Source organism: Apiospora phragmitis (assembly GCF_038363925.1).
Source record: "Apiospora phragmitis strain CBS 135458 chromosome Unknown utg000001l:1.0-2902119.0:1.0-2906034.0, whole genome shotgun sequence".
In the NCBI taxonomy this organism is placed as follows: Eukaryota; Fungi; Ascomycota; class Sordariomycetes; order Amphisphaeriales; family Apiosporaceae; genus Apiospora; species Apiospora phragmitis.
This window is the reverse complement of record NW_027117399.1, coordinates 334,823-360,460: the sequence shown is the minus strand read 5'-3', so window position 1 is coordinate 360,460 and position 25,638 is coordinate 334,823. Positions and strand designations below refer to the sequence as shown.

The 25,638-nt window shown below is 52.1% G+C and overlaps 13 protein-coding genes across 13 annotated transcripts; 7 read left to right on the top strand and 6 right to left on the bottom strand.

Annotated features, from left to right (window-relative positions):
- Positions 1-514: 514 nt before the first annotated feature.
- Positions 515-1,894, bottom strand: PG994_000110 (uncharacterized protein; the record flags this gene model as incomplete). Its single annotated transcript, XM_066851519.1, has 4 exons — positions 515-626; positions 684-965; positions 1,046-1,484; positions 1,537-1,894. 4 exons carry the CDS (start codon positions 1,892-1,894, stop codon positions 515-517), a joined length of 1,191 nt encoding a protein of 396 aa, XP_066722151.1.
- Positions 1,895-2,893: 999 nt separating this feature from the next.
- On the bottom strand, positions 2,894-3,307 carry PG994_000109 (uncharacterized protein; the record flags this gene model as incomplete). Its single annotated transcript, XM_066851518.1, has 1 exon — positions 2,894-3,307. One exon carries the CDS (start codon positions 3,305-3,307, stop codon positions 2,894-2,896), a length of 414 nt encoding a protein of 137 aa, XP_066722150.1.
- Positions 3,308-3,903: 596 nt separating this feature from the next.
- PG994_000108 (transcription initiation factor IIA subunit 2) lies at positions 3,904-4,451 on the top strand (the record flags this gene model as incomplete). Its single annotated transcript, XM_066851517.1, has 3 exons — positions 3,904-3,950; positions 4,027-4,174; positions 4,305-4,451. 3 exons carry the CDS (start codon positions 3,904-3,906, stop codon positions 4,449-4,451), a joined length of 342 nt encoding a protein of 113 aa, XP_066722149.1.
- A 1,674-nt stretch (positions 4,452-6,125) lies between these two features.
- PG994_000107 (uncharacterized protein) lies at positions 6,126-6,350 on the top strand (the record flags this gene model as incomplete). The annotated part of the gene is made up of 1 exon (XM_066851516.1): positions 6,126-6,350. The coding sequence occupies one exon, from the start codon at positions 6,126-6,128 to the stop codon at positions 6,348-6,350; it is 225 nt and encodes a 74-aa protein (XP_066722148.1).
- Positions 6,351-7,346: 996 nt separating this feature from the next.
- Positions 7,347-8,814, top strand: PG994_000106 (uncharacterized protein; the record flags this gene model as incomplete). Its single annotated transcript, XM_066851515.1, has 5 exons — positions 7,347-7,521; positions 7,565-7,751; positions 8,002-8,116; positions 8,194-8,229; positions 8,344-8,814. 5 exons carry the CDS (start codon positions 7,347-7,349, stop codon positions 8,812-8,814), a joined length of 984 nt encoding a protein of 327 aa, XP_066722147.1.
- A 230-nt stretch (positions 8,815-9,044) lies between these two features.
- On the bottom strand, positions 9,045-11,706 carry PG994_000105 (voltage gated chloride channel protein; the record flags this gene model as incomplete). The annotated part of the gene is made up of 2 exons (XM_066851514.1): positions 9,045-11,387; positions 11,539-11,706. The coding sequence occupies 2 exons, from the start codon at positions 11,704-11,706 to the stop codon at positions 9,045-9,047; spliced, it is 2,511 nt and encodes an 836-aa protein (XP_066722146.1).
- A 929-nt stretch (positions 11,707-12,635) lies between these two features.
- On the top strand, positions 12,636-13,428 carry PG994_000104 (uncharacterized protein; the record flags this gene model as incomplete). Its single annotated transcript, XM_066851513.1, has 4 exons — positions 12,636-12,699; positions 12,752-12,837; positions 12,890-12,980; positions 13,046-13,428. The coding sequence occupies 4 exons, from the start codon at positions 12,636-12,638 to the stop codon at positions 13,426-13,428; spliced, it is 624 nt and encodes a 207-aa protein (XP_066722145.1).
- A 27-nt stretch (positions 13,429-13,455) lies between these two features.
- PG994_000103 (uncharacterized protein) lies at positions 13,456-13,992 on the top strand (the record flags this gene model as incomplete). The annotated part of the gene is made up of 1 exon (XM_066851512.1): positions 13,456-13,992. The coding sequence occupies one exon, from the start codon at positions 13,456-13,458 to the stop codon at positions 13,990-13,992; it is 537 nt and encodes a 178-aa protein (XP_066722144.1).
- Positions 13,993-14,234: 242 nt separating this feature from the next.
- On the bottom strand, positions 14,235-15,254 carry PG994_000102 (U2 small nuclear ribonucleoprotein A; the record flags this gene model as incomplete). Its single annotated transcript, XM_066851511.1, has 4 exons — positions 14,235-14,600; positions 14,666-14,926; positions 15,011-15,051; positions 15,176-15,254. 4 exons carry the CDS (start codon positions 15,252-15,254, stop codon positions 14,235-14,237), a joined length of 747 nt encoding a protein of 248 aa, XP_066722143.1.
- Positions 15,255-15,763: 509 nt separating this feature from the next.
- On the bottom strand, positions 15,764-16,713 carry PG994_000101 (uncharacterized protein; the record flags this gene model as incomplete). Its single annotated transcript, XM_066851510.1, has 2 exons — positions 15,764-16,590; positions 16,644-16,713. The coding sequence occupies 2 exons, from the start codon at positions 16,711-16,713 to the stop codon at positions 15,764-15,766; spliced, it is 897 nt and encodes a 298-aa protein (XP_066722142.1).
- Positions 16,714-17,579: 866 nt separating this feature from the next.
- On the bottom strand, positions 17,580-19,316 carry PG994_000100 (uncharacterized protein; the record flags this gene model as incomplete). Its single annotated transcript, XM_066851509.1, has 4 exons — positions 17,580-17,739; positions 17,797-18,565; positions 18,638-19,151; positions 19,212-19,316. 4 exons carry the CDS (start codon positions 19,314-19,316, stop codon positions 17,580-17,582), a joined length of 1,548 nt encoding a protein of 515 aa, XP_066722141.1.
- Positions 19,317-19,944: 628 nt separating this feature from the next.
- PG994_000099 (uncharacterized protein) lies at positions 19,945-21,602 on the top strand (the record flags this gene model as incomplete). Its single annotated transcript, XM_066851508.1, has 2 exons — positions 19,945-20,399; positions 20,456-21,602. 2 exons carry the CDS (start codon positions 19,945-19,947, stop codon positions 21,600-21,602), a joined length of 1,602 nt encoding a protein of 533 aa, XP_066722140.1.
- Positions 21,603-23,023: 1,421 nt separating this feature from the next.
- On the top strand, positions 23,024-24,644 carry PG994_000098 (uncharacterized protein; the record flags this gene model as incomplete). Its single annotated transcript, XM_066851507.1, has 5 exons — positions 23,024-23,137; positions 23,203-23,473; positions 23,553-23,920; positions 23,978-24,375; positions 24,434-24,644. Coding segments are annotated over 5 exons (1,362 nt in total), but the record flags the coding sequence as incomplete, so codon positions are not given.
- Positions 24,645-25,638: the final 994 nt, after the last annotated feature.

Below are 25,638 nucleotides of genomic sequence, written 5' to 3'. Positions count from 1 at the left end.
GGTGAAGGCAAAATGATTATATCTGGCGGAAACACGAAGATGTAGGGTCGAAACAAAGTCTGTAGCAAGAGTACAAGACGGAAATGGACGATGGTAGTCCATTAATGAACCGTTTTATCGGCTCTACGCTACAGATCAATGACATTGTGAAGCGCCTGTTTGGCATAGTCTCCTTCCAAAGAAAACTGCGCCTGATGTACCTACAACAATGATTCCATGAGCAGCCTTGCGTACTGAGTGAAAGGATCCCGCCACTCTTTCTCTTCCGGAAAGGGCTACTGATGCAGCCAGAGCTGGTTTGATTATTCAGAGCCAATACCCCCAGGTGGGTAGATACATTACACTACACTACATACAGAAGCCTATTGCAGGCGCAATCCAACCAGTTCTAGAATACAAACGCAGACATGCTACGTACAAATCCTTATCAACACCTGCTAGCATATACCCCCAGCCACTGAACCTCTATGTACACAGCGTATCCTCTATCGTTGGCGCATTAGTAGTAACCAGACTACAGCTCCTTAGTCTTAATCTGCTTAATACCATCCGCAGCGGTATCGACAACCTGGAAGCCATCGGAGTTGCCAGCGCCACTCGCCGCACGGTCGTAAGCAGAGTCGCTCCTGGGGATCTTGTTAGTCTTGCACACAGTAACAAGTCAGATACGAAAGCACACGTACCGATCACACAATACATCCAAGTCCTCGTCGCTGAAGATGCGGTCGTTGCCAGCATGTTGGTACACCTCGCCTTCCTTGAGCAACAGAGCGCGCAGCGTCTCCTTGTCCAAGAGCTCGTTCTGGTCGAGTTTCTGGCCCATAGACTTGAAGCCGCCCTTGAGGATCACAAGCTTTTCAAGTCTGCGCTTCGCATCGGCACTCATAAGCAGCTCCTCTTCGACGGTTCCTTTCGTAGCCAGTCGGTAGACAACTACGGGCCGGGTCTGACCGATACGGTGACACCTGTCTTGGGCTTGCAAGTCCTGCTGAGGGTTCCAATCACTGTGTGCAACAAGCGTTAGTAGACTGTTGGCATGAGAGACCTGATTACTTGCCTGTCAAACAGAATAACGGTATCTGCACTCGCAAGATTGATACCTTGCCCACCGGCTCTCGTGGAAAGCAGGAATACTTTGAAGTCAGGATCTTCGTTGAAGTTCTGAATCTGCTCTCGGCGGTCCTCCTGTTTTACACCACCATCAATTCGGCACACTTTCCACTTCCGTAAATCATTGCAGTAGTCATGCAATATGTCCAGCTGGGTCTTGAATTGAGAAAAGATCAACACCTTGTGGCCGCGTCTGAACAACTCGGGGAGCATGCGATCTAGCAGCAGCATCTTGCCTGAAGAGGTCACAATGCTTTGGTCGACAGGCGTGTTCTCATCAAAAGTCCATGGATTATAGAAGTTATGCGGGCTATTACACACGAGCCGTAGCTGCATTAGGGCATTGCCAAGCTTCTTGTCGGCAATTTGCATTTCTACGAAGGTCAGTTTTTGGACGAGGACAACCATCACAATGAATGAACTTACTGGCAAGTTCCAGCGTGGCGGCTCTCACGGTTTCCTCCTCGTCTAGCGGGAACTCTTCATCGGTCAACTCGGCGGCTTCCATCTCAGCAGCTAGCTTCGCTTCAAACGCTTCGTCGTCAAGATCGTCGTCGTCCGAATCATCTGGTACCTTGTAAGATCGAGCAGTCTTGCGAGGACGCCCTCGGCCTCGGCCAGTACCATTCGAAGCAGGCGTTGATTGTCTGCTGGACTTTGTACTCTTCGCCTGAGGCGTTTCCTTCGTTGGGGCTGCCTTCCGTTTTGCTGGTGTTCTCGATGGAGTAGTCGCGCCCGATTCTTCTGGTTTGGCTTGAGAGCGTGTCCCATTCCTCTTGCCCATCATCATAGAGAAAGCATTACTAGGCGAGCCTGAGGAATCTGACGGGCGAGTGCTACCAGCCCGAGACGACTGGCGACTCGACCGAGTAGAGGCAGACGGGGTGCCAGTCACGCTCGCCGCCAGGCTCTCAACGACTTTGTTCTCCAGATAAGCCCTTGTATCGGTACCTCGATCGCTTATAACATTGTACAGGTCTGTCTGCTCCTTCGTCATTGGAGCATACAGCACATATTCTCGTTTCTTCGGCAGGTAGCTTGCAACGTCGGCTTTGATCCTCCGCAGCAAAAGCGGCTGTAAGACATTGTGAATCTTCTTTACTAGATCTTGATTGTTCTTGTCCTCGATGAATTGCTCTGTACCCTCCTCATTCTGAAGATCACTGAAGTCGAACCAGTCTTCGAATGCCTCCCAGTCCAAGAAGGTCTGAGGCATGAGGAAGTGGAGTAGAGACCATAGCTCTTTGAGGTTGTTCTGGAGAGGAGTACCAGTGATAAGGAGTCGGGTCGCAGACTTGAACTGCTGCAACTCCCTGAACAGCTTGGAGTCCGCATTCTTCATTCGGTGTCCTTCATCCTGAAGTGATATTCGTCAGCAAACAAGGGTCGTCTACAGTAGTACCGGGGCATGCTTACCACCACGATAAAAGCCCAATCAATTTTGGACAACGCTGATCGGTCTTTCAAAATCATCTCATAACTGGTACAAACCACCGGAAACTTGTCGGTAGGTCTACCTTTTGCATAATGCTTCCAAATCTTATTTTTGAAGATAGCTTGGCGATCTTCGGGTTTGCCATGGTACATAACGAACGGAATGGAAGGCGTCCACTTTTCGAATTCATTCTGCCAATTCGATAACGTACTCAATGGTGCAATTATGAGATGGGGTCCGTAGTATGTCTCCTGCGCTCGAAGCAGAGCTACAAGAGAGATCGTCTGGATGGTTTTGCCTGTGATTTGTTCCATCAGTCAAGCGCACAGGGAGTTAAAAATGCCAATACTAACCAAGTCCCATCTCGTCAGCCAGGATGCCACTGAGTCCCTGTAAGCATATCTCATACATCCAAGTCAGGCCTTCAAGTTGGTAGTCGCGCATTGTACCGCCAGTCATGATCTTGGGTTGCGGCTTGAGCTCCAGGCCAGCTTCAGCAAGGGCTTGATTATCGAAGTCGCGCCCGACACGGCCAAGAGCCTTAGTCTTTTTGGTCAGGATATCACTGAAGATCTTGCTTTTGCGCAGGAGCTCATCAAGCTCCTTGGCCCGGGCAGCTCGCTCCTGTGGTGATACTTGGGACTTCTTGCGCTTGTTGCGAGCTTGCGCCAGTCTTTTCGCCTCTGCTCGGGTGTTCTCAGCTCGAGCCTTCTTTTCTTCGGTGAGCATATGCTCGTCGCTGAAGGTAGATGTGGCCGCCATTTTGGGCTGGTCGTGACCTTCAATGTATGGTGGCGATGAAAGGTGCACTTGTCGAGTCGCGAGGATGATATTACAGAATTCGAGTTTTGACGATGGAATTCTGCCCACTACGTTCTACGCAAAAAGACCCCTGTACATTGCCGAGAGCAGAGACGTAGTGAATTCCGGGCGCGAATTCCAGGGACCCAAAGGTACCTCGTCAATTCGAGTCCTTTGTCAAAGTCATGATGCCATAGCTTCAGGTTAGCGCGATCTCGAAAGCGCGTTGGAAACGCGAGATTCCACGCGAGCACGTGTTAAGTGCATTTTCCTTAGGCAACCACTCCCCCGTACTTTAGACTCGGCCCCACCTACGGTTACTGTACAGTGTATGTACACTCTCAAGCTACTTGAGCACCACCTCCCTATTGCTGATTGCCTATCTCCAGCATTCCAGCACCGCCACATTCCTGCTGACTCCATCGGCTCCACCAAGCCTCATCGTCCCTGGATGCTTCCTGTTTCCGGAACTATTTAAACGGCGCAACTTCATCTCTTCCATCATCATTTTAATCCGCCCGCCGCCGTTGCCATTGAATATCATCAGATCACCGACAATGGCTACCGACAAGCAGAGCTTCTACGAGCTCTATCGTCAAAGCAGGTATATTGCATGTGATCTGAGTGGTTCTTTGTTGCTGGATCTTTGAGAGGCTAACACGGATGGCGCCATTCTGTAGTGTCGGTGCAGCGCTGACGGACGCTCTCGATGACCTTATTATGGAGACTCGAATCGACCCTCAACTTGCGATGAAGATTCTGGCAAACTTCGACCGTGCCATCGCCGAGGTGCTGCAGAACCAAGTCCGGGCACGCCTCAGTTTCAAGGTACTGTCACCTGCCGGAGAAGCGTCACTCTTTCTCTCTCTCTATCTCTCTCTCTTTGCAGTTGCTCTTCGCATACTTGTGCCTTGCAGATGGATACCTGAAGACTAATGCATGTCCCCCAACACTGCAGGGAAGCCTCGACACCTACCGATTCTGCGACGAAGTCTGGACTTTCCAGCTCAAGAACGTAACATTCAAGATGGACAGTGGCGGTCAAGTAGTATCGGCCGACAAAGTCAAGATTGTTTCCTGCACTGCTAAGCCCACGGGCACTTAGTACAGTACCTGGACAAACCTCTATCGGTGAAGAGGGAGATCATGGGTATCTACAGCATGGAAAGGCGTTTTTGGGGATGAGTGTATACGATATTTGTTTTTGGGACTGGGAACAATGATAAAACTGATACCAAGGTTTCACGATTGTGCTTTGGACGACAGCATGTCAAAGATGCGCACTGCTAGATGGTTTACAAGAAGCGATTTCATGGGATACAAGCTACTGGCATAATCAGTACTTGCGACACTTCCCATTTTAATACATGTCAATCAGATATATCAAATATAAGCTGATCGAGTGCGTGACACGTGATTCTCTACATAATAGAGGCGCTCGCAGCGATACATGAAACAGATGTTGAGGTTCTGCTTTTGAGCATAGACTAGGGAGTTGATGAGGCCAGTCGTTGGCCCAGCCTCTAAAGCTGAAAACCGAAAGGAGCCTGCCTTCTACCCCTGAAGGTGGGCATACATGGCCCGACTGCAAATGGGGGATTGATCACTCGAGTGTGGTCTTGCGGACTGTATCGTTCGCTCAGGCTGCTGGAGCTTGTCGACTAGGTCAGTCGTTACCGCCGCACGCTCGAAGAAAGTCATGGACAAACGTCACCCGCGGCTGCCCTGGCTGGCCGAAGAGATACAGAGAGGTGCTCGTTCCCAGCGCATCGACACACTGCCTGCGACGGGATTCACGGTTTGGCGTTTCCCAAGCAAAGCACTGCGAGACGAGGGTTGCGACTAGCGTTGATGACACAGGGAGGGCTCTGGAAGACTCAGAAGAGCGGCATTGTGATGGATGGAATTGGACTTGGCCCGATCCCATATCCTCGTTCTGTTCCAAGTCGGCCGGAGGGTCGTAAACCCAATGGAAGACGGACATGCTCGACGAAGTACCAATGACTTGGTACTGGTGGGAAGGTTCACGTCGGTAGTACATGCCCTCAGGCTATCTGCCATGAGAACGAACTAGACGTCATAGGATGGGTGGCGGTTATCTGGGAAATAGAGTATGTCATCTATGGGGAGGTATGAACTGGGTAAACGAGGGTTCGGTAACCATCATCCGGCTCACACAAGGGCCATAAACGTATCCTCTGGTCACGTTATTTCCCATGAGGCTGCCAGCGTCAATGTATTACACTTCGCAAGTGCCTATGGCTGACGCAGTGTCTTCATGGGCTTGTCTTCATGGACTCCGGTCTCGTTCGACAAGATCGGCTGCGAAACGCAACCCGGATACGGACAGTCTGCCTGACGCGCATACGCAATCGAGCGGTGTCTGACGAGGCCTGAGGCACGGGCTCCCCCTTTCCTCTGCATATGTAGATTGTGGTTTATTGGTGATGAACCCCCTTTATTGCCAAGAAGTAAGAAGAAGCATGAGGTCCCTCTTTTGGTGGCAATGATCCTGAAGACTCCGGCCTCGACTCTGGCTCCGAGTAGCGTTGTATATCCTGCATATGGGGTAGGGACCATGATATACTTATAATTGGGCATGTTTGCCATCTCTTGTGTGCATCTAATCGGTCTATAAAGACCGGTATACCTTCCATCTCCCATGTGTCGTTTTTCTTCTCTTCAATTATCAACATCTTCCCACCAACGAACTCACGCTTCATCCATCACTCTATGACCACTTACTCTTCAAAATAGGAACAAACGATATCTGCCCATCATGCAGTTCACCGTCCTCGCCACTACCCCGCTAGGTGCTGCGACTTCAGCCCGAGACTTCACCTTGCATGATGGAATCTTGCTGGCCAGAAATCCCCACTCTGAGAACCACGACAACGATGACGCCTGCTGTTTGCCCCCCTACATGTTTTTCACAGAAATGTTCGACTTCTCAAAGTTGGCCGCTGGCAATGTTCTAACCGGGGAAGTTAGACGGCACAGGTGACCAGACCAGCTCTGTAGCGGGTGACGATGGATGCACCACCTTTTCCCAGTAAGCTTTCCCTTTATTTTGGCTTTTTCTTCGTCCCGAGGCATGCTTTACTCACACATGGAAACCAGACAATCGAGACTGCACTAGAGAAAGCTAGCTACAGCGTAGTACCACCTACACCGTCCCAGGCTTTTTGGAAGACCACATATGGTCATTCCGCAACCGATGCTAAAGGGGCCGCCGTCGCTCCGAAGCCCATATGCTTCTTCCCCTGTGTGGGAACCTATCTCGAGGGCGTACTAAGGCAAGAGAAGGCAAGGCCGTTATCTGTTCTCACGCATATAGGCTATAAAGTGACTTGTGATATTCAAAGACGTATGTTTTATACATCGATTGTTGACCCAAGTTATTCCAGTTGTTAACAACTGCCTATACATCTACTTCTCCTCAGGGAACTGATGACGGGAGTTTACTATACAAGTGTGACAACCACGGAGATTACTAATACGCGCAGTAATACGATAGTCAAGATATTCTCCGATTCATTCAAGATAGTATTACACTTGATTAGAACTCCTCATATTGAAGCAGGCCGCAGCTCGCACAAAAGAGGACATCTGTAGCTCCCATTCTATCGTCCTGATAATGCATCTAGCACAATCATTCTGTAGACATGAGACGATTAACGTGAATTGATTCATTCTTCCATGATGCCGATATCATGGTTGCTGAGGAATCCAATGCAATAACAGGGGGGCCTCATTATCAGGCGCTTTGCAAGTTGCGCCCACGGGTTGGACCTAGGTAGGTGGGGGGTATTCGAAACGGACCTGTAAAAACGGGCTAGCATTCAACTCTGACGAAATCAAAAACAACCTAACCTTGCGCGTAGGTTGAAACACAGCGAAAAGAAGACATCCCATCTGCCGCAACCCCTTCCTCCAAAGCAGGTTACGGATTAGTCACCCCAAAAAGCCTATCCCAACCACACTCCTTCCTGCCAACGCCATGGCGCGTAAGAAGCCGGCCCGGCAAGAGCCTGCTCGAATGAACCGGGACGAGCCGAACTCTGTCCTTCCTTCATCAACTTCCGTTTCTACTGCCACGACTACCGCCAGGCGACGTCAGGGTCCGAGTACTGCTGCTGCATCGTCCAATCAGAAGATGAGGAACGATGAGGGCGGTGCTGCCGCTGCTGCTGCACGCTCCTCCGCCGAGGGTGTGAGAGACCCTACCAACCACTACCACCGCTGCCCCATCATCTTCATCATGGGCTACTCGGAATCAATGGATTGTGCTCGCTGTCGCCAGCGGCGCCTGCGCTGCTTTTAACGGTGTTTTCGCTAAACTGTACGTTTATGTGCTCGCTTTTGTTCTTCTCTTGTCGCCATATACAAGTTTTCATCCCACCCCGTGAGTTCGGTGCCAGCTAGCTACGTCGCATCGCAACCGCATGTGTCAGTAGTTCATCGGCCATGTGTCATCGACTTCAGGTTGTGCTCCCTTATTACGTCGAAGTACTTGATCCATGTGGTTGTATTTGCGTTCGTGCGGACATGATGAACTGTTGTGTGTTCTTGTTGTCGGACAATGTGTTTCGTTACATGTAGACGGGAGCTTTTTTTATTTTCCGAGAAACCACATTACTGTGCGACTGAAGAAGCTTACATGTGTTTCACAGAACAACCAATAACCTCACCACTCAAATAGCTGAAGTCGTCTCGGGGGTGCTTGGTCTGAGTAACATGGAACAGCCCATTGAATACGTTGTCCGCGCTGTAAGTATATTCACGTCCTAATCGAAATTGCTACCCTTGATGCATCGCGCAGTACTAACAAGAACCGCACCCAACAGATCTTCTTTGGTTTGAATCTAGTCTTCAATGGCGTCGTAAGTCCCCTCTTTCCTTACCCATATCCATCGGTCATCGGGCTGGTGGCCATTCACTTCCCCTAAACGTCCACTCAAAGGAATACCCTTATTAACAATGCCCACCCACTCCAGATGTGGACCCTCTTCACCAAAGCCCTGGCGTGCGGCAGCTCGACGACGCAGGTCTCCATCATGAACACTTCGGCCAACTTCGTCATCACGGCGGTCCTGGGCTTCGCCATCTTCGCCGAGTCCCTGCCCCCGCTCTGGTGGCTCGGCGCCGCCCTGCTGGTCGCCGGCAACGTCATCATCGGCCGCAAGGACGAGGGCGCTGGCGGACAGGATGACGCCGCTGCTGCTACTACCGCGGCTGTCACCGAGGAGGAGTCATCGTCCGAGCAACCTTTGCTCGGCCGCCAGCAGCAGCCTCGTTACGGCGGTGACGGCGACGCGGCGAATGCCGTGGCGGCTGGCATCGCGGCCAGCGGTGTCGCGGCGATTGGGGCTGCGGCACAAGTCGACGAGTCATTGCCTAGGGTCGAGAAAGATGACGAGGATGAGGACGTTGCAATTGTTCGAGAAATAGATCCTGACGAAATCTGATTTTGGATACATGTGGCACCAGCAACTGGAAGCACTTTCAGGATAAAAAATAGATCGATAGCCCCAACAGCTTCAGACGCCAAATCATTCATCTATCCTCGTTCTGATTGTTAGTATATGCGTAGTATGCGATGACACAGGACAGATGCTCATGAAACGAAATTCTGTAAGCCATAATATTCAAGCGGTGACTCGCGGGATATAAATCTATAATCTCTATAAGGGAGGTGCTACCTATCCTCCAACTCCACGCCGCCCTCATCACCAAGGTCCTCATCGCCATCCATGATGCCGCCCCTGCCCTGCGGCCGGCCCGCGCGCGGGATCTCGGTGCTACTGAGCCGGATGCGGCCGCCGCTGGCGCTGGACAGCTTGCCAGAGAACCAGAGCCCCGCCGTCTGGATCCAGCCCCACAGCACCTCGTTGCCCTTCTGGACGTCGTGGCTGTGCTGCGGGTTCTCCTCCGCCTCGACCTTGAACTGGTACTTGAGGCAGTCCTTGACCGTCACGAGGCCGGCCAGGCGGCCGTGGTACTCGATCAGGATGACGCGCGGGCCGATCTTGCGGAACGTGTCCATAACCGTCTCGAGCGGCAGGCGCGGGTGCACCATGACGGGCGTCGGGTCCACGTAGCGGCTGAAGTCGATGGTCGACGCCGACGAGGAGATGTTGTAGTCCGTGTTGGACACCGTCACCGTGGGCGTCACGGGGATCGCGCCCGCCACGTTGGACGGCGAGAAGGAGCATTTGGCCTGCGGGCTGATGGTGATCTGGCGCTCGCGCCGGAGCCGGTCGATGGCGTAGCGGAGTTCCGTGCGCCCAATATAGCCTACAAGTATCCTAGTGTTTACATCCTCTACTATGGGGAAACCCTGGTACTTGGGCTGCGAGAGCAGATCTTCTACTGACTGCAGCGTCATGCCTTGGATGGGAATAGTGACAATGTCGTTGGTCATGACTGCTTGGACAGGTACCCCGAAATTGTGGTCTTCTTTGTTGTCGAGGAAGGGGAATCCACTAAACCAGATCATGCGGTCCGCGATACCCCCTTTGCCGAACAGTTCGGATACGGCTTTCGTGACACCGACCACAATCATTGTCGGCAGAATATAATCAAGGGCCCCTGTGAGTTCAAACATGATGACGACAACAGAGACTGTGATGTGCATGATGCCACTCAAAGCGGCGGCAGCGCCGAGAAAGGCATATGTTCCAGGGGTAATGCAAGGTAGATCGGGCAGGCAAGAGGCAAAGAAGACGCTTTGCGGGTACGAGTCGTGGAGCGCCTGAACTATTATCCCAATAGTTCGCCCGAAAGAAGCACCAATGGCCATAGATGGGACGAAAATCCCGGCCGGCACTTTGCAGCCATAGGATATGATGACCAAAAATATCCGGATAACCGTCGCTAGTAGCAGGGATAGGATGTTTCCCCAACGTTTGTCGGACTCACACAGGCCCTGGTAATCCTCTGCACCTTCACATTCCAAAAACAGAATCTCCATGCTTTCCGTCATGTCGATGCGCAGAAATACATTGGGATAGCAAATAATGGCAGTGCCCGCTGCCAGCAATGTCGCTTCCAGAACGGCGTATTTTGTCAAGTACTTCTTCCGGAACGCCTGGACCCGCAAATTCCACTTCATGACAAAAGCGCCGTACAAACCTCCAAAAACGCCAAGTATGATATAGAAGAAGACCTCGAAAAAGTGCCACGATCGATCGTAGTGGACTTGAAACATGACGAGCTGGCCGGTTCGGAACGGATTCATGGCGGCCAAGACAGCGGTGGCAACCAAGGCACAGAAGTAGCTCCTCCACAACGTCTTGAGCGGGAAGTAGTTGGACATCTCTTCCAACGAGAATAGCACGCCACCTATCGGACTTCCAAAGGCAACAGCCACACCTGCAGCCGCGCAGGCGCTGAGTATCTCGCGTGTCTTGGACGCATTGCGCGCGTATTTCTCGAAGAGCCTAGAGATGACATTGCCTGTGCACACAGCATAATGTACGCTCGGCCCTTCCTTTCCGACAGAAAGACCGGATCCGATGGCTAGGGGGAGCGCGACCGACTTGATAATGAGCGTCCAGAGGCCAAGGAATCCCTTCATGACGAACCCAGCGATGATGCATTTGATCTCGGAGATACCCGATCCAGCGGCGTATGGCGCAAAGGACTTGACGAGAGTTGCCGAAAGGCAGGCAAAAAGCGTGGCAAAGATAATGTAGATCACATAGTTGGCGGGCTCGAAACTGGTCCAAGTGTGCCAATCGGCGCAACCATTGTCTTCGCCCCAACAGCAGAAGTTCTCATTGAGGTAAAAGCCGGTTGTGCAGTAGCCCTGCTTGATGTCGGATAGCCATTCTGTAACAATGTTGAGAAACGCCGCGTTGAGACCAATGGCGGCGCCAATGAGAGTCACGACAATCCATCCTTGCGCCGCATCGTAAGATTCGGCCACCCGGTGTCGCCAGGTCACCTGGCCGTTGTCGAAGAGGCCGGCATTCTTGTGTCGTTTCGCTTTCCGTCGCTGTTGTTCGCGTGAGGCATCCTGTACCCAGTCTGCCGATGGCTTGTTAGCATCGTGGATTCCCCTCTCGAGCGAGCTTGATGGCGCGTACCGATCGTAGTAAAGTCCTAGAGTCGATTCCACGTCAGCCAGCACATTGCGGAGAAGCTTGGGAGGATCGGCGAGCGGGTCCCCAAAGGGCGAAAGAACATACCTCATACCGCTTGATCTCAGCGATCTCTTCGTCTATCTGCTGCGCTGCGGGTGCATCGTTGCCTTCGCCGCGTTCGGCGGTTGAGACAGCAAAGGAAAGGCGGCTGGTAAGAGACGACGGTCGACGGGTGAGTGGAGCTGCGGAAAACGAAGTTGTTCGTGAACTCATCGCATAAGGTCCTGGACCATGGTTATTGTACGAAGAATAGAACCCGGGAGGTTGATTCGATTCGAGATTCACAGCTTGACGTCGAGGGAAGTGTATCGTATCAATCTCCTACGTAATTCGACCGATTGGTGAATGGGTTCCAGAGGTTGGCATTTGATGCAATGCAGTGAAATCCATGGATGGTACCCTCCTATGGAAGCCTAGACCAGCACGCCCAGAGCTTGGCTGCTAGGGGGGTGCAAGGGTGCTAGAGGTCCCCTCCCAAGCTTGGCGGTGTCTTGCACTTGGCTTGCTTGGCGCCCAAACACTCGGTCTCTTTCCGCCAAGCACCTGAGTTTAATGGATATCGCGTCTCCTAACACCGTCACGCGTCTGTCTTCATTGCCATTTCAGACCAGACGGCACTCAAGACGACCCCGAACAACGACGACCCTTCTAGGAGTAATATCATTACTGGATTTCGAGTCCAGCCATTTAGTAAGTCGATTCTAGTTCAATGTATGGAACCAGGTCATCATCCAGGCTCGTTCGTGTTTGAAAAGGAGAGTGATATATAACCTTCACCTGGGTTGCCTCTAAAAAGCAGGCAGGTTGCTGCTTTCCAAGTATATGATAATGGTTGCGCTTTCCCAACCTAGCTGAAGCGACACCCAGCGGTCTGAAGATTTCAAATCAATTGCACGTATGATTCTGGGTCTTTGGGATACCGGGGGATTTGCGTCACTGTTGAAGTAAATGATCAAAGAAATTGAGTTTACAGCACTAACCCTCCCACTTCAACAGGTACTTGCGCAGCAAATTCATATCTCCCTTTACACTCATTACATACAACAACCCACCACTTGATATTTTTCCGTCCTGTATCGTGTCAATACAGCACACACATTCGATCGAAACACTGAATCATTTTCCACACGGAGCCTGCCATCATGCCTTACAACACTACGGCTATCCCCCCTAGAAAGGAGGTAACTGGGCAAACGCAATTGCCACGTGAGTTGCGAAACGCACCCTGCATGAGAACATCAACTGACTTGGTCCGCAGTGTCGAGAGTGAAGAAGATTATTGCCCAAGACCAAGATATTAACATCTGCTCTAACAATGCAGCATTCGTAATATGCCTAGCTGCGGTAAGTCGGTATGTTGCCATGATCGTCAAGCAAAGTCTAACGCCTATTGCAGGAGATGTTCGTCCAACACATTGCTGAAGAAGCTCTCAAGCAAGCGAAGACGGAACGCAAGCCTAGACGCAACATCCAATACAAGGACATTGGTATGTTATCTTTCCACCCAACGGGTTTGCTCCTGGACACTGAGTGACGACTAACCTCCCTCCAGCCAGCGCAGTCCACCACCAGGACAATCTGGAGTTCCTGGAAGACGTGGTCCCCAAGACCGTCAAATTCCGGGACATCAAGGCCGCTGCTGCCGCCACGCGCGTGACCCTGCGCGGCGAGCGGGCTAAGAACGATGCCAACGGCAGCGTCCAGCAGGACCTGCCCGTGGCCAATGGAAGCAGCGCCAAGAAGCACAAGTCCAGCGGCAGCCGGTCCAGCTTGAACGGCAGCGCCAACATCGCCGGCATGTTGGGCGGCGGCGCTGCCGGGTCGGCGCGGCAGAGCCACGATGATGAGGCTGCCGACCCCAACTCCCAGCTCGAGATGGAGTCGCGGCAGGCACGGGGTGAAGCCGACGACGACGATGTCGCCATGACGGGATAGAGCCCTCGACGTAGGATCATTGGGAGTATGCGGCACGGGTTATGCGTACACAAATACCTGAAGGATTTGAAGTTCAACGCCGAGACTGCCCAACCCGACAATCAGATGGAGATGGAGTTACGACAGGTGAAGGCCGAAGACGATCACAATACTACCTTGAAGGCTGAAGACGACGACGACATCACTTTGAAGGTTGAAGACGACGACGACCCTACTATGATGTTTAAGGAGGAGGACGACGTTACTTTGAAGGCTGAGGACGACGACGACTCTACTTTGATGTTTAAGGAGAAGGACGACGACATTACTTTGAAGGCTGAGGACGACGACGACCCTACTATGATGTTTAAGGAGGAGGACGACGTTACTTTGAAGGCTGAGGACGACGACGATGTTACTTTGAAAGCCGAAGTCGATGATGTTGCCTTAAAGACCGAAAACGATGACAATATTGCCTTGGAGGGATGGAGTCCTCGACGTATGATCACTAGGAGTGCGAGATACGGGTTGTGCATACACAAATACCTTAAGGATTTGATCTACCATCCGGGCGCATCCCAATGAGCGGCAGTACAATCACGATAGCGACGAGGAAATCATTGAGGAAACACTCGCGACAGAACCTTAGCGCATAGAGCTGGTCTTTCAGAAAAATAGCATTAGTGGACGAAAATATTTGTATTGCCTTGAGTCTGGGTATAATCCATCAACTTTTCATGTTATAGCGAAGCAATCAACGCCAGTTGCCAGTGTCGTAATCATCTATGTTTTTGAATGAATGAAGTCCACATCTACTCATGTCCTCTCTACTCTTCCATTTCGTCCCCAGCGTGGACGCCGGCGGGCAAACGTCCTTCCCGCAGCATGGTCTCCAGCCGCGTGATCTCGTCCAAGCTCGTCGCCTTCTTGATCATATCCTGCAACCGCTTCTTCTCCTGGTCCGTAAGCTTGATCCTCGACATCCTAGTCGAGAGATCGCCCGAAGGCCCGTTGGATGCGGAAGAGACGTCGAACGTCTTGGATTTGATGCCCATGAGCTTCGAGGTCAGCTCCGTGGGCTCCTCGGCCGTGCCGAAGAGGGTGGTCGCCTGGGTGCGCTCCGCCAGCTTGACCTTTTCGTAGTCTAAGAACCGCACGCGTGGGCATCGCCAGAGGACCCAGTATCGGTAGTGCTAAACCGAAGGCGTTTAGTATTTAGTTCCAGGAACACCGGATGAGAGGACGGGCAGCAACTCACCTCCTTCTTCGTCACGGGGTTGTCCCGTAGTACCAGGTGCGTGAGGTTCGCGAATGTGCCCAGAGGATCCAAATCAGCCAGTTCGGTCAGGTTGTTCGACTCGAGCTGCAGGGTCGTGAGGTTCGGGATGGAGTTGGCGAGCGTGGGCTGGATCGATGCGATGCGATTGCGGGCTAACAGGAGGGTGCGGATGCGTGGCGACAGAGGGAAGTTGCCCAGCACTTGGATATCGTTGTCGACGAGGTCAATGGCATCTTGCGGCTGTGTGGAAAGGTGCGCTGGTTAGTACAGGGACAGTCTCTAGTCATGCAAGACGGGGAAAGGAATGGCGGTGGTGCAACTTACACCGGCGACACCCAGGTTCTCGATGGCGGGGATGCGATGTCCTGTTCACGGGGCGAAGAAAATCGCTATCAACTCTGCTCTCTGTCTTTTGGCTTTGGTTTTGTTTGGCGATATGGCTAATTGGGATAGATCAACCAGTGTAGTATCTGCTCTTTTCAAACGTACCTCGGAGATCAAGCTCACGCTCCTTCAGTGCGTTGAGCCATGACGGCGAGTTCTGGAGGAGCTCGACCGTGAGCCTCATTTTGGCGAAAAAAGAGTTGCTTCGGTCAACACGGGGGGCTGTGGCGATATTGCTTTACCTCTTTGTTGACGGCGGAGGTGACTGGAAATATTCTTGTTTCGCCCACCGCTTCTGTCGTATCGTCGCGTACGAGGCTGAAGAGCTCCCAAAAATTTCGAGATGCACTATCGCTGTGATGTAAGGTTAAATGCGGCGAGCAACGAGTTAGCTGTTTAGCGGCACCAAAAGGCACTTCAGCCTTGGACAGGTCGGGTGTGAGGATTGGCTGCTGCTAATCAGTGGGGTTAGGCGGTTTATTGCATACGGGTCCATGCTCATTCAATGTTACAGGGTAATATTCGTCTTAAAAGCATATCAGCTTCAGAATGAGGTCGACGAACAACAGTCATTTGTTTACATACAGTTCAGGGGGTGTGAGGTTATAATGATACAGAGTTGGACGGTCTCAATAGCCTTGGCCCCTATGATAACTCCATCCAGCTTGTCCAATCTCGAGGAGCACAGACATGCTAATGCTTGGTAACGAACGGTGCGATCAATGGCTCGATCAATGACCTTGTCCACTTCAAGCCACCAGCGAATGCATCCTGGTTTCCCCAGCTCCAGACTGCGATGCCTGCTGCCCCAGAGCTCAGGATCAACGGAATGAGAGCTCGAATTGTCTTCTTACACATCGCCTTGAGGAACATGTCTTGCTTGGCTCTGACCCTTGCCACATGATCCTCCCTCTTGTTGACCTGTGGGAACGGCATCTGTGGTACAGGCTTGCCCAGAAACTCACACAGCGGCCCCCATCCTTGTTTGAGATCATAGTCCAAAAGCCGTTCCTCAGGAACCGCAGCCCGGATCTCGGCGTAGTGTCTGCGGTATCGGTCTTTCGCTTTGGCTCTCATCTCGCTTACACTACGCGCCTCGTAGTATCCAAGCATGATCTTTCGGATCGTCAACCCGCCCGTCAGGTTCATGAGACGGCCAAAGACGTCGATAATCAGGTTTGCTCGCCAGCCCCAGGTCGTGCTGAAAATCGCCTCCTCCATGCTCTCATACCAGCTGTCAACATTGCGCTCAACTAAGACGATCTTTGCGTCCGGGTACGCTTCAATGAGCGGGAGCGCAAAGAAGGAGCCCATATCAGTGACGGCCTCACACTGCCCAAATACCTCGTCCCAGTCGGATCGCCCGAAGGACTGCCCCTTGTAGGACGGGAGAGTCTTGAAGAACGTGTCGCTTGCGCGAGAAAAGACGGCCCAGTCATTGGGGTTGCTTATGGCCTGGATTCCGTGGTGCACATTCTGATAGCCGAGTATCGTGAGTGCTTGTGTGATGGAGGCGGACCCTTTTACACATGTCAGCGTGTGACTCTATTAACTGATGCAGATGTATGCTTACCTGTCCTCGTCATTCCAAGGGACATCACCTGCATAGGCTTCGTTACGGTCTGCCCTACTGAAGGGTCCATGGTAGGAGCCATGACCGAATGCAGATAGGTTCGATGAAAGACCACACCACACGTCCAGAACAAGTACACTGAGATATGGGTGACTGGTTAAGCGACTGAAAAGAGTATTCTTTGGCTCATGGCATCAAATCTAGCAACAGCAGCGGTGAAGCCATGCCCTCTTGAGGGATACAGCAGTATCTCGGTATCGCCATCCTCTTTTCCTACCTACCAGCGATATCCCTGCCATCCGTTATTAGGGAGCTACGCGCGATGATACCACGATATTTTCTCTTCAACTTCAAAGCGGGCCTATGCGGTTTATTCATCACCACGTGTGTAAGCGAATGGCTAAACTTTGTCCTAACACGGGAGCAACCCCTGTAACTGACAGGGTTGTAAGCTGGAGTCCTACGAAACCCGGGGTTTTGGACTAAGCGACCATCATGAACAACCGCGTGATACGACCCTCAGCCAGCGAGCCACTCCCTTGTTATTTCTGTTTTTAAACCCCATTTTTGCAGAGGATGTCTTATCACCCTTGCGATTTTCGGAGCCGGGAATACCTTGACAGCCAAATCTTATCTATTTCAGCTGCAAGCTGGTGGGAACCAAGCGGTCTTTGGCATGGGATGTTTAGCAACATGTCCTACGATTGGGGCGCGTCAAACGTCAACTCTCTCCGTATAATTCCAAGCCGTCCAAGTACTACATGTGATAGGTACTTTGGTTTTGACTGAAATAACTGAAGGTACCCGACGGCTATACCAGTGGTATGATGAGGACTTGTCAGTTATTTCTGACCATTCTACTTCTACTGTTCATGCGACGCAATAATGACTCCTATCGTCCTAGAGTATGGGTGGCGAGTGCACCTCATATCACAACTACTCGAACCTGGGACGCAGCCGAATCATCAACGGGATCTTCTCCCAAACGAGGTAAGTCCCTTGCATATTCCACCAATCTAGATCAGGCTCGGCGAGCTCCAGATCAAAGCTCAGCATCATCTTTGCCATGGTCAATCGCATCTCGGCGTATGCCATCCTGGACATTGACAGTCAGATAAGCCACAAAAGGGAGATCAAGCGAATGTGAACTTACGATCTTCCAATACACACCCGCTGGCCCATAGAGAAAGGCTGAGCCGCAGCTTTGTCGTCGTTGGCGAACTCGGATCCCGGAGGTAGCTCTAGATATCGCTCCGGGTGGAACTCTCGTGCGCGCGCGAAGTTGAGCTCCGATGTTCCGGCACTAAATTGGTTGACAGCAACGGCCATACCGCCCTTCACCCATTTGCCGTCGATTTCCTGGCCCTTGCCGGGAACTATGCGTGGCAGCGAGCCCGGAGTGGGTGGGTACATGCGCATACCCTCCTCCAGGCAGGCATTGAGATACTTGCACTTCGCTGTGCCAACCATGGTGATGTCCTCGATTGTCTTGAATGTTTCTCGGATCTCCTTCTTCAATTTCTCGAGCTTGTCTGGATTGCGCAGTAAGAGATATGTGAGGCCGGACATGCCTCCTGCTGACGTCCCACTTCCCGCCACGATGAAGTTGCTTGCCAGCATAACCAGCTCAAGTTTGGACAGCTTCTCAACCGCTGGGTCGTCATTTTCCAGAATGAATGACATGAAGTCTTTACCTGGGTTCTCGGCGTTCATACGGCGCTCAAGTTTTGCAGATGTGAGGGCAATATGATTCTTCCTCGACTCGGTCACATATTTGGGCGTAAGCAAGTTTAAAAATTCAAAGAACCCATACCAGACCGCGAGCTGGTAATACTTGATTGCCTTGGCTCGGTCAAGGATAACCTGAATCCATGGCTGGTCGGCATTATCGAGATAGCCGGCTGGCTCACCAAATGCAAGATCTGGGACAAGTGTTAGCACCATCCACGACAAACGGAGCATCCCCAAAAGCTACTCAATGAGACTATACATACCCGATACAATGTCGAAGGCGACAAGATTATACCATGTTGTCATATCCACAGGCCCTTGTTTGGACTTTTCCGTCAGAACCTTGACCAACTTAGTGGAATGGGCCTGAAGGTAATGCTCTTGTTCCCTTAGTGCGCGCTCCGAGAACGCCGGGTTGATAGCCTTGCGCAACCTCAGGTGATTCTCTTGCGTTTCGGTCATCAATGAGGGGCGTCCGCCGATGCTCGTAGGGGCAATGCCTCGCCCATCGAGCGCCTTCGCGAACTCCGGCGTACGCTGACCATAGATCTTCCGCCAGGCCGAGGACGTAGTATAAGACAGCTCGTCCGGGGCGATGCGAACCACTGGCCCATACTGATCATGGAGTTCCCGTATACGCCAGGTGATTCTTCCTTTGAGGTTGGTGTAGTGCCATGGCATGCGCGAAATGGCCCAAAGTCGAGGTCCAGGAAAACTGCGCAACGGATGGAAGTACAAGTTATAGATGATCCTGACTAAGATGATATATGCTAAAATCTGTCATAGGTGCTCAGCTCAGTCTTTCCCAATTTCATTTAGGCATAGGGAATAACTTACTGCGATACCAATCCCTCGAAAGACGTTGCCGACAGTGAGGGGAGGCAGCTTGGCCACAAGCGCCTCGAGATTCCCCTTTTGGAGATCTTTTAGCAAATCAGGCATCTTGACGGAGCGTACGAAGCTTTTCATCAAGTTTCTGTGGTTATGCTCGTCTCAACGCAGGCAACGAGAACCAGACTTGGAACAACGCCGACTACTGGTATTCATACGATAATGAGATAATGACTTGCTATAGCCATGGTCGTCCTGGGCGAAGGGAAATGTCTGGAGAACGTTCATTGCTGGAAATAGTCCAGGAGTACCCTGAAACCATCTCTCGCCCTGGTCCCTGCCTGAGCCCCATTTAGGATGCTAGTCGAATCAGCATCCTTGTAAACTCGGAAGTGGGAAAGGATGGATTTCCAAGCTCACAGTGTAACTTCATGGTTACACGACCCTTATTCTTCAAGTGCGCGGTAAATACCTAACATATTATCCAACTTCCAGGTAAAGCCTGCCAGAGATCAGCACTGGGGCACGGCAACCATCAGCCAACCCCAAGCCTCATATGAAGCACGTTGTTCTCGTCATGGCCCACATGCTCTTCTACATACTCTAACCAATGTGGGCTATCGCTGAAGGATGGAAGTGAGCGGTTCATGGAGTTGCAACTGCTTGATATGGCGTTCAAGCAGCGGTTGCAGGTTGCTCACATAGCAGTAACACTGGCATCGATCCATCACAAAGGACAATGGCGAACGAGATTTCCAATCACGCCCATGGAGCTATGCTCTACCTCACCTCGAAGTCCAATCGCATCGAGTTGCTCATCAGCCTAGGAGCAGTATTTGTTCTTCTAAGGCTTATCAACAGTTATACCGTCCGTCCATGGCGTCACTGGCTGAAGGCCCGTCGACTTGGCTGTGGCAGCGTGCCAACTGAGCCAAGGAAGTGGCCATTGGGCCTCGACATCGTGCGAAATGGTGTCAAGGCTGATCGAGACCAAAGGATGCCCGAGTATGTTACGGGACGGTTTGCTGCGATGGGCCGTTATACGTGGCGTATGAACGTCCTGGGCAGCTCGAACTTCATAACTGCTGAGCCGCGAAACATCCAAGCGATCTTGGCAACACAGTTTGACGACTTCAAGCTGGGTGATGTGCGCACGACCAACTTAAAGCTTTTCTCGGCCGCAGTATATTCGCGGTAGACGGTCCGGCATGGCACAGCTCTAGGGAAGTCATGCGACCCCTTTTCACCAGGGAGAACGTGTCCAACGTTCGACTTCTCGAAGGCCGCTTCCAGAGCATGATGAGGTGCCTCCTCGAGTCTTCTGAAGGAATCATTTCTACCTCACGGAACAATCATGGGCGAACTTGGACGGCACCCGTCAGTCTCGCGGCGCTCTTGCCCCGATTCACACTCGACTCCGCAACGGAGGTCTTCCTTGGCCAGAGTGCGCACTCGCTGGAGACCAGGCTGCGTGGCGAGAAGAAACAGGACCTGAACTGGGCCCTGGAGCAGATGGTTCCCCTACTGCGCATGCGGCTGACTCTCAGGGGGCTCTACTGGATCTATGGAAACAAGGAGCTGCGGCGCATTGCTGATGTTATGCACAAGTTTACCAACGACGCAATGGACAAGGCAGACGCAACAGTCCGCTCAGGGGAGAACAGGGCCAAATACGACTTCCTTGATACCCTGCGAGCCAGATGCGCAGATCGCGACGAGGTCCGCGAGCAAGTTCTGGGGCTTCTTGCTGCCGGGACCGACACGACTGCGGCGCTGACGGGCTGGGTCTTTTACTCTCTGATCCGAAACCCGCGAGTTTTTGCCAAGCTCCGCGACGTTGTCATTCAACATTTCGGCGCATCTTTCACCGAAAGCAAGACTGGAGACAGCGTCACGTTCGAGAACCTGAAGAACTGTACCTACTTGCAGCACGTGCTGAACGAGACGCTGCGCCGTCACTCGGTCGTCCCCTTGAACAGTCGGTGTGCCAAGCGAGATACGACGCTTCCGACGGGCGGCGGCCCAGATGGGACGCAGCCCATCTTCGTACCTGCCGGCACCGAGGTCAATTTCAGCACGCACGTGCTGCACCGCAGGCGGGATCTCTGGGGTCCTGACGCAGACGAGTTCGTCCCTGAGAGGTGGGAGAAGCGCAGGCCGGGGCTTTTCCACTACGTCCCCTTCAATGGCGGCCCGCGCATCTGCATCGGGCAGCAGTTTGCCCTGACGGAGGCCGGGTTCGTGGTCGTCCGCCTGCTACAGGAGTTTGATGCCATAGAGGGCCTGGACCTGGACAACTCCTCCAGGGACTACAGCAACTTCGGCATTACCTGTGCACCGGGAAGCTCCATCGATAGACACGAGGGTGTCCTGTGTCGTCTTAGACTCGCCAGATGAAAGTCGACATGGTCCGGGGCTGGTATCATACACCGCGCTTCCTGGTGATACCTGGTAATCGGCTCGTAACGCGCTTAACGCTAGGGGTAGGGCCACCTAGAGCAATCCAGCTTGACCAAATATTCTTCCCACGTGTTTCTCTGAATTTAGAAGTACCGATAGTCTGGCATAATTCGGTCAAGTAGCGTAGCCCGGTCCGGACGTCACTTTATAAAGTTTCATACTCTGGTATCTGTAATAAATTCTCGCCCCAACTGACCCACTGTGTGCGATAATGATGTTGCCAACCCAAATTCCATCCTATGTGCCGAGTCACCAAGGGAATGCATCCAGGCCCTTAATAATGAAATCTTTCTGGCCGCTCAAGCCTTTGCCGATTGACATGATGGGCTGGAACTCACCTCGATTTCCAGCAATGTGCTTCCGGACGAAGAATCTGGCCAGCTCCAGATACCATTGAGCGCGGAATTCGAGGTGACCATAATCCCAATGGTTGCAGAGTTCAATCCAAAGCTGTCTTGTCATTCTTTCTTTTGTATCCTACACGATATCGGCGTCATTGATACGTTTGTTGTTGCTGTCGACATACCAAGCTCTTGCCACGCCCTTTTCCATCATGGGCTTTGCGTAGACTACACTGCCCTTGGTGCGGGCCTTCTCAACCTTGCGTGTACCTTCAGAAGTACGTTTCTTGCTTGATGGCGCATCCTAATTCAAAGCTCCAATAACCAAGCCCGACTTTGCCAGAGGCTTGTCCTTGAGGACAGGCGGAGTAGGCCGTCTATTGCTAGTTCAGTTGGTAAATACCAGCTTCAGAAAGCGGTCTACGTCTGCCTCTGTAACCTCGGCGAGTGTGAAAGGAGCATACCCTTGGTTGGATGATTTCGTTGACTCGACTGGCAGCAGCGTCGGTCTGGCGCCGACATCCCAATCGCATGTTTCGACAGCCAGCAAGCCCTGTCGAGAAAGGCCCCCTCGTCTCTCGTATCCCCTGTCGCTCGATTGCCGACAATGATTGGGATTTGACAGCACGTGGGCATGACAAGCCAAAACTATGAATCCACATAGCTTGACCTTGGGCGAAGATATGCCAGTACGGTGGACCTAGGTCAAACAAGCTAGTGTTGTTCATGGAACTTTTCGCCGATCTGTTCTGCACATATGGCGATCCACCCTCATTGGCTCCACCACATCGTGAGTGAGTGTCAGGGGACCGGTGCCAAGAATATACCCCAGCATGAAGAAAGCACGCCTAGACGCTCAAGCTTCTAAGTCCCGAACCGAATTCCAGTAGAGGACGAAGCTGGCCGATCACTGGTGATGTGGTTGTCCTTAGGTGTCTTCGCTGGCAGGACCTCGTCGTTCGGCACTTGCTACATCAACACTTGATCTCAAGGGCTGCATACTACTTGCTATCAAGGATGGGTGACCACCACGAACTCGCGTCTCGCCTTTCGCCATGTGGGCGCCTACACTATCCAGGCTCTGATGGCTTTGGTGCATCAAATCTCAGATTCACCGAGTACGAGCGTCCGGTACAGAGCCATCCTATACTTTATGATATACGCGGGAGATAACCTGCTAACCCTATTGATATCAGACTTACACCGCCGTCGTCCAGCCGGGCTGCGTCGATGATGTCGTGGAAACCGTCAAGTATGCCACGGGGAGAAACATACCGTTTTCCCCTCGCGCCGGTCATCATGCGGTGACATCAACCATGAGGCATCTGCAAAACGGCATCTTGATTGACATGAGGACTCTGAATGGGTTGACTTTTGACAAAGAGAGCCAGACGGTAACGGTAGGGGTGGCGTCATCACGGACGAGTTCGTCAAGTTTATACATAAGGTGGGCATGGAAGTCAGTAAGTAAAAAGCCCAATCCGTGACCATCATGAAGCCTGTCTGATTAGTGCACAACAAGATGTGGGATCTTGTCCAACCACAGGAGTTATGGGAGTGTCTATGGGTGCTGGTCTTGGCCGCCTGCAGGGTAAGTATGGATTCTTGCACGACAACATGGTTTCCTGCAAGCTAGTTCTCGCGGACGGGTCTATCGTCGTCGCTTCGGAAAAGGAGAATGCGGACCTGTTTTGGGCAATTCGCGGGGCTGGCCACAACTTTGGAATCGCGGTCGAGGCAACCTTCCAGGTGCACAAGCAATCCAACCGTGGCATTCATTACACCTGGGATCTTGAGTACGAGCTCGAGCAGTGCGATGAGGTGTTCAGCACCTTGAACGAAGTGACTGAGATCATCCCGAAGGATCTGGCCATATTCGTCTTGTGGATGAGAAAGAGTACAGAGGGGAAACAGGTGAGCCCCTTTCTCAGACCTCGCCCATACAACCCAACTGATGAAGTATGAATGAAGCACATGATTCTAGTGAACCTGGTCTGGTCCGGCCCAGAAACCGAAGCAGACCCTTGGATTGCCAGGTTCGAGGCTCTCAAGCCTGCTATTCACTCAGGGAAAGCAACGGTAGAGTGGCCCGAACTACCTTGGACGACCTACAAAGGCTACAACAAGTTCCTGAGTATGCCTGAGGTCTGGACGGTCGCGCCTTACAAGATTATGAGTGCCGCGTGTGTCAGGAAGTTTGACCTCAAGACCACCCGGGAGTTCTTTGAAAGCGTGAAGGCCAAGAACATCGAGTTCGCCGGCAAAGGGACATTTGGCGCCATGTTCGAGTGTCTGCCGCACCACCGGGTCAGAGAGATCCCTGATGATGCCACGGCGTTCCCCTGGCGCTCTTCATCCGACCACTTCCTGTAAGTCCATGGTATCAGACGTTTCATATCTGTAAGAAACTAATGGGATTTTCTGAAGAATGTTGATGGCAACACCTATGAAGTTGGAATATCGGGAGGAGTTCGAGAAGCATCTCGACGGATGGAAGAGAAGGTTCATAGAAAGCTCTGGCTACGGCGAGCTTCATCAATATGTCAATTACGGGAATACTACGTCGACCATGAAAGATCCCCCAGAAGCCATCTACGGAGAGCCGTGGAGGCTGGAGAAGCTGAGAGATCTCAAGAAACGGTATGATCCCAATAACGTATTCAGGTGGTACCAGCCCCTGATAGAGTAGAGAGAGAGCCAGTATATCCTCCAGAATAGATTATGCATGTTGCCTCCGACACGTAGTTCCACGCTCGCAATTACTGAGAATACTGCTAGTACCCAACGTGGCAGACCACTCAACTTGGTGGTATGCGATCTACATACCCAGAAATTTACCCACCTAGCAGCCAGCCGTCGCCCAATCTATCCGACTTGGCCCAGGGAGTTGTTGGTGACAGAGAACGTGTACCCAGTACGTGAAAATGTGATAACCAATAAGCCGGTATAGTTTCACGAGGTTACAAGGCGCCCATTGAGCCCCGTACGATCCACTCCGGTATCAAAATGGGGCTTCTCTCAGCATATGGCGACAGGGTCCTGATGGCAGGGGACCTCAGTTCAGCCATCCCCAGAAACGGGGGTCGCACAACTAAAGCGATACCCAGGTTCCCCACTGAGTTCCGACAAAAATATCTTCACGCGAGGCTGCAGAAGAAAAAACGTGATGAATACTCGCGACGGTACTGGTCAGTCTCCCAGTACAGAACTAGAGCCACGATATTTGGCTCCAAGGTCGCACGCGTGGAGATGGGGCTCTCGCCTTGCACCCTTGCTTCAGCTGTGCCTAGAACACACCACGTTCCGGTATACTGTCCACTCCTATCTATCCAGGTAAATCGTTGGATCCAAAAGAGTAGGGTTATCGCATCCAGATCCCAAGCTGAGTAACTCGAAGCGAGTCATGGTATAACGACGACGATACGGATGAGGATGCTAGGATGGCGGCAGTTGAGAAGGACCGCGGGATCCCACGAATGAGCGGTAAAAGGCATCTACCGCAAGATAGACGGGCACGTGTATATCATTTCAGCCTTCAGATAGACTGATGATATAGCCATGATCGCCCGCCGTGGCCTTAGGTTGGCTCAGATATTTTGAATACAACTTCCACGTCTTACTACTACCCCCTT